The sequence below is a fragment of the Rhinopithecus bieti genome, unplaced genomic scaffold (genome assembly GCF_001698545.2).
Source record: "Rhinopithecus bieti isolate Rb0 unplaced genomic scaffold, ASM169854v2 scaffold_2476, whole genome shotgun sequence".
NCBI lineage: Eukaryota > Metazoa > Chordata > Mammalia > Primates > Cercopithecidae > Rhinopithecus > Rhinopithecus bieti.
In genome coordinates, this window is record NW_016803754.1 from 33,750 (window position 1) to 41,015 (window position 7,266).

The 7,266-nt window shown below is 40.4% G+C and overlaps 1 gene segment (V, D, J or C); it reads left to right on the plus strand.

Annotated features, from left to right (window-relative positions):
- Positions 1–1,168: 1,168 nt before the first annotated feature.
- LOC108515546 (Ig kappa chain V-II region TEW-like) lies at positions 1,169–6,673 on the plus strand. The segment is given in 3 exon segments: positions 1,169–1,231; positions 1,596–1,910; positions 6,633–6,673. Coding segments are annotated over 3 exon segments (405 nt in total).
- Positions 6,674–7,266: the final 593 nt, after the last annotated feature.

Consider the following 7,266-nt stretch of genomic DNA (forward strand, 5'->3'; position numbering starts at 1 on the left):
ATCTCTGAAAATGAAGAATAGTTCAGTTGTTTCCCTATCTAATGATCAGCCGTGTGGTAGATTGACATTACTGAGCTGTGACCATTTTCACATGGAAGCCCAGGAAAATGGCAGTTATAGGTAAATTTTATGCTAAGACATAAAACTGTGGATCCAGTTCTTGCTCTTCTTACACAGAGTATCTCCATTTGAACTGCGGGTTCAGGGCTACAGCTGCACCACATCCAGGCTGGTGGAGGCTCAGGATTCATTTAGAGTTGACAAGAACCTGGAAGCCCCGACATGACCCATTTCCTCAAGACCAAGGAGACCGTGTGGGAAGAGTTTCCCTGAAGAGCACATAAAATACAGTAATGCAAAGTTATTTCTTGTTTGTTCTGTGTCATTATCCTAGGAAATTCTTCTTTTAATAAATCCCTCTGGTTAATCTCACATATGTGACATAATTATGATGAGACATAGATCAGATTGCTATAATTGGTCACCATCAATTTTTTATTCACTGCCTGAGGCATGGAATTTTTTCCTTTTACTTAAGTTGCACTATGTGCTTTCTAAATGCAAGAGACACATATCATTCTCCAGGTAAAGGCCTTCGAGAGAGCACTCTTATGTAGATAAATCACCAGGTACCAGGGGAAGGCAGATTCTAACATTTGCATCTAACGTTTTTGAACAGTTATCCTGGTAACAGCAGATTCCAGATAACTCTTGAGCTGACGGAAGTCTCCCTTTTTATTTGCAAGCACATTGCCCTGTAGTGCTTGTGAGAAAGCAAGCTCTTTCCTTCCCTACATGAGCTGGGTGAGAGCCAAGCAGGATGGCATTCACCTCCCAGAGATTCATCCTAAACACACATTTTTACATTGTCATGATCTTGGTGCTCTCTCAGAGTGACACACCTATGTGTCTTTGTTCATGATCCAAATTTCACAGTTAGATCTTCTTTCCATGACTATAGGCAAAATGGACTTTAGCTCTATCTGTTTTTCTCCAAGGCACATTTTATATCACATTGCTCACCAGAAAGATCTGCTCCAACCACTGGCTCTTACCACCTCACTACACCCACCAGGGGATTTGCATATTGTTTCCTGGGGAGAACCTTCCCTTGCAGTCAGATAAAAGCTCAGCTCTAACTTTGCAGTGACAGATGAGAACTGCTTAATTCACCTTCTCAAGATGAGATTCCATGCTCAGCTCCTGGGACTGTTAATGCTCTGGGTCCCTGGTAAGGACAGAAGGAGAGAAGGGAGGAGAATGGGGTGAGAGGGTGGGCTCTGAGGGCTCCACAGTCTCCCATGTTTATTCTAACCATATGTTAAGGAATATGTTCTAACTTTCAGGGAAGGGAATTTATACTTTTTCCTATGAATAATTAGAAACCATCACAAAAAACAATGACTAGTGCTCTAAGATCTTAGAAAACAATAAAGTTCCTTGTGCTTATTTTTGTGTATTTTAGAAAGTCTATTATTTATGATATGAATAAAAATTTGAAAAGAGATTAATCATAAATTAATATCATAAGAGAATTCATGAAAGTTGCTCATAATATTTGTACCTAATCTTGCACTTCTTTCTCATTGTTTCAGAATCCAGTGGGGATATTGTGATGACCCAGACTCCACTCTCCCTGCCACTCTCCCTCCCTGGAGAGCCGGCCTCCAACTCCTGCAGGTCTAGTCAGAGCCTCCTGCATAGTGATGGAAGAACCTATTTGTATTGGTACCTGCAGAAGCCAGGGCAGCCTCCACGGCTCCTAATCTATAGAGTTTCCAACCGGTTCTCTGGAGTGCCAGACAGGTTCAGTGGCAGTGGATCAGGCACAGATTTCACTCTGAAAATTAGCCGGGTGGAGGCTGAGGATGTCGGGGTTTATTACTGCATGCAAGCTTTACAAACTCCTCCCACATTGATACAGCCCTTAACAGAAACCTCCCTGTTTGCATGGCCCAGCTGCCCACATGTACTGCTTGTCTGGGGAGCAGCTCAGCAGGGTCTCTGAGTCTGCAGAGAGGAGGCTGTCAGAGAACTCAGGACAGAGCTTGCTGCTGAGGACTCTGGCCCATGAGAGCCTCAGCTATGCCTCAGTGTCACATGGTAGCGCTCCATCAGCTGTCACAGCATGGGGATGGCATCAGCAGTAGAGCTACTCAGATGTTTCAAGTGTCCTGGAAGCAAACAGCTATGATGAAGGGAGAGTGAATGAAAGCTCATTCTCACCCTCTCTGTCTTGCCCACATGTGTCAAGTACATTTAGTCGGCAGAACAACCAGACAATGGAAGGAAATTAGTGCCAATTCAAGGGGAATACATGTTGGAAATAAACAGTTCGAAGTTGAGTTTATTCAATTATACCAATACTTAGTAATATGGAAAAAAATATTACTTTCTCACTTTCTGAACATACTATCTCCTTTATCACTTAACGAAACTGCCCTTTATATTAACATGTTCGAGAACGCATTTTACGCAAGCTGTCCTCAGGGGAATATGGCTAAGAATAGTCAGTAAATATGTTTGATTGACTATTCATGGACTTTGTAGATCCATTGCATATATAAAATCCTTATATCAAAGATCTTAAATTTGATTCAATTACCATTTGTCCCGTGAAAAGGAAGTTCTTGCAATTACAAAAGTGAACTCTGAAAATAAAAAAAAGCATAAACTGGAGGATGGAGAACAGAGAGTTTACTTCATTTACTACAAGAGAAATACAGAACGAATCCAATATGTCAGTAATTAGGCTGTTGTTGTGTTTCCCTGATGTGAGTTGTAGGATCTCAGGCCTGTCGTCTTATTCAATTGCGGAAAAGCCTTTCAAGTGTGGACACTCGTTACTTTCAGGAGTATCTGGAATGATCTACAGTAGAGAAGCTACTAAAAATTACATTAAAAAAGGAAAAGGTGACTGCTTTTGATGATGGTTGACTAAAGGTAACCAGGAAGAGCTGCTCCCACTGAGAGAAACCAGACCATCAACTGGACCAGTGCACTCCACACAGATCTTTGGGAAAAAGACTTTTAAAGTGGAAACAGGGAGGACACATCCTGCGCTGGAAGGGGAGGAAGCTGGGAATTCTGTGCGGGGTTTCTGAATACCAGGACTCCTTCCTGGCACTTAAAGGCCCCTAGGGAAGGGGTAAGTGAAACAGGCATGGAGCATCCCACACTTGCCATAGAACTCCATAATCCTAGCTCTGGAAAAACCTATGACCCCTACAGACATTTGAGTTGGCAGGTAGAACTGCCTGTAGACTGGGTAGAGAGAGAACTTCAGTCCTGCATAGAGCACAGAGGGTTTGGAGTGGGAGAGCCTGCAGTGGAGCATGGCCATGGGCACCATCACGTCAAGGTTCCCAATATTCCTCTAGCGGCTTTAGCGTCTGTGAGCTGCAGGACATGGAGAAAGCCAGGCTGTCTTGCCTGAAGAAGGGACCAGTCTGATATGAAAGCCCCTCTGTCTCCCTGCATCAATTTCTGACTGCATCTGCAGCCTCAGTTGTCCCACCAAAATACTTGCCAGGAGCCACCACCATTGCTCTTTTGCCAGCAGCTCCTGCCTTCCCATTGGACTACTTTTGCAGATGGACCACTACTGGTGTGCATCCACTTACAGCATTCCCCCACCTGAATGCAGTCACCCTCAGCCTACCCTGACCACCACTCTGAAAGGCATGTGTGACTGAACTTCCACTGCCTTGTTGGCGTGCACTTGTACATGGCCTCCTACCGCCACACAGCTGATGCACACTCATCCTTAGCACCCACCACAGTACACTTCCTCGTAGCCCACCGATATCTTGCCACAGCACTTTTGCCAGCAGCCCCCACTGAAGTGTTGTTGCCAGCAGACTGACAACATCTCAGATGTCAAAAACAGCAGGTGCTTTACCTCAAGGAGCCAGAGAAGAAAGCTATGGGCCTGGTCCCAGCCCCCTAGGGTTAGAGCACACAGCACAGGAGTACTTGAGTTGAGCCTTGTCCCCCTGAAAGTATCTAGAAATGTAGCCAATCAACCAAACCCAACTAATACCACAAGCAAACTTCAAGAACGTAAAAGGATATAAAAGCAAAAAGCCCCATCCAAGTAACAGCAACTTCAAGTTTAAAGGAAGGCCAGCCCACACAGATGAGAACGAACAGTGCAAGAATACTGGCAACTCCAAAAGCCAGAATGTCTTCTTACTTCCAAACAACTGCACTAGATCCCCACCAACAGTTCTTAACCAGATTGAAATGGCTGAAATGACAGACATAGAAGTCAAAATCTTGGCAGTAAGGAAACTTAATAAGATACAAGAGAAGGTTAAAATTCCATCCAAGGAAAGCAAAATAATGAAGCAAGAGTTGAAAGATGACATAGCCATATTAGGAAAAACCAAAATTAATTTCTGGAAATGAAAAATGTATTGTAGACATTCATAATGCAATTGGAAACATTAATGATAGAATGGACCAAGCTGAGGAAAGAACCTCAGTGCTCAAAGACTGCACCTTTGAATCAACGAGGGAGACAAAAATGAAGAAAGGATAAAAACTGAACAAAACTTCTGAGAAGTATGGAGTTATGCATAGAGATCAACTCTATGGCTCACTGGCATTCCTTAAAGAGATGGAGAGAGAACAGATAATTTGGAGAACATATTTGACAATATTGTCAACACAAATTTCCTCAACTTCACCAAAGAGGTTGATATGCAAACGCAGGAAATACAGAGAACCCTGTGGGATATTATAAAAGGTGGCTATCCACAAGACTCATAGTCATCAGATTCTCCAAGGTCAATGCAATAGAAAAAATCTTAAAAGCATCTAGAAAGAAAAGGTAGGCCATATACAAAGGGAACTTCATCAAGCTAACAGTGGTTTCAGCAGAAACCTTACAAGCCAGAAGATAAGGGGACATATATAAAGCATCCTTAAAGAAAAGAAATTCAAATAAAAAAATGTCATATTCAGCCAAACTAAACTTCATAAATGAAGGTTATAAAAATCCTTTTCATATAAGCAAATGCTAAGGAAATATGTTAACACCAGACATGCCTTACAAGAGGTTATTAATTGAGTGCTCAATATGCAAATAAAAGACCAATACCTGCCACCACAAAAACACACTTACGTATATAGAACACTAACACTATAAAGCAACTATACAATCAGATCTACCAAACAACCAGGTAACAACACGGTGATAGGATGAAACCTTCACATATCAATATTGACCTTGAGTGGAAATGGGCTAAATGCCCCACTTAAAAGACACAGAGTAGAAGATTAGATTGAATAAAGAAGCACGACCCCATTGTTTGCTGTCTTCAAGAGATCCAACTTACATTCAATGACACTCATATGTTCAAAGTAATGGGTTGAAGAAATATCTACCAAGCAAGTGGAACACAAAATAGAGCAGTGGTAGTTATTCTTATTTCAGACAAAACAGACATTAAACCAACAACGATGAAAAGGGACAAAAAGGGCATTACATAATGATAATGAGTTCAGTTCAACAAGAATACTTAACTATCCTAAATATATAGACACCCAACATTGGAGAATGCTGATTCATGAAACAAGTTCTTAGAGTCCTATGAAGAAACTTAGATAACCACATAATAATAGTGGGGGCCTTCAACATGCCACTGACAGTTTTAAGCTGTCAAGGCTGAAAACTAAGAAACATATTCAGGACATAAACTGAATGCTTGACCCAACGGACCTAACAGACATCTACAGAATACTTCACTCAATGACAACAGAATATAGAATTCTTTTCATCTGCACACAGCGCATAGTCTAACATCAATCACATGCTCAGCCATAAAGCAATTCTTAACAAATTCAAAAAACACCTTAAGCATACCAACCACTCTCAGACCACAGCACAATAAAAATAGAAATCAATATAAAGAAGATCTCTCAAAACCAAACAATTACATGGACATTATGCTCCTGAATCACTTTTGGGTAAAGAATATAATTAAGGCAAGAATTTTTTTAAAAAAAATTTGAAATAAATAAAAACAAAACAAAACATGACAGAGTCTCTTGGACACAGCTAAAGCAGGGCTAACAGGACAATTTATAGTGTTAAACACCTACCTCAAGTACTTAGAAAAAACTCAACCTAAGAACCTAACAGCACACCTAGAAAAACCAGAAAAACAACAGTAAACCAAGCCCAAAGCTAACAGAATTTTTAAAAATTCAGACCTAAGCTGAATGAAATAGAGACACAAAAATCCATATAAAATATCAACAAAAACAAATATTGGCTCTTTGAAAGAATAAACAAGATTGATAGATTGTTAGTTAGATTAGTAAAGAAAAAAAAGAGAAGACCCAAGTAAACACAATCAGAAATGACAAACTAGACATGACCTCTGACCCCACAGAAATCCTAAACACCCTCAGAGACTATTATGAACACCTCTATGCACACAAACTAGAAAACCTAGAAGAAATGGATTGATTCTGGGAAACATACAACCCTTCAAGACTGAACTAAGAAGAAATTGAAATACTAAACAGACCAATAATGAGTTCAGAAATTGAATCAGTAAAAAACAAAAGAAAAAATACCTATTAACCAGAAAAAGCCCTGGAGCAGACACATTTGTGTCCAAATTTTAAAAGACAGACAAATAACAGCTGGTACCAATCCTAGTGAAATTCTTCCAAATACTAAGAAGAGGAAACTCCTCCTTAATTCATTATATCAGGCTGGCATCATTGTCATACAAAACCATGGCAGGGACACAATGGGAAAACAAAACTGTCGACCAATGTCCCTGATGAACATAGATGTAAAAATCCTCAACAAAATAGCAACAAACCAAATTTTGCAGCACAATAGAAAGCTAATCCATCATGACCAAGTCAGCTTTATCCCTGGAACGCAAGTTTGGTTCAACATACACAAATCAATAACTGTGATTCATTACATAAACAAAACTAAAAACAAAAACCACACACTCATCTCAAAAGATGTTGACAAACCTTTCCATAAATTCAACAGCCCTTCATGTTAAAAACCCTCAACAAATAAGACATTGAAGTAACAAAACTCTTATTATCAACATAATAAGAAGCATCTATGGCAAAGCCACAGCTAACATCATACTGAATAGGTAAAAGCTGTAAGTATTCCCTTTGAGAATCAGAACAAGGCAGGGATGCCCACTGTCACCACACCTATTTGACATAGTACTGGAAGTCCTATCCAAAACAGTCAAGTAGAACGAAGAATAAGATGCATCC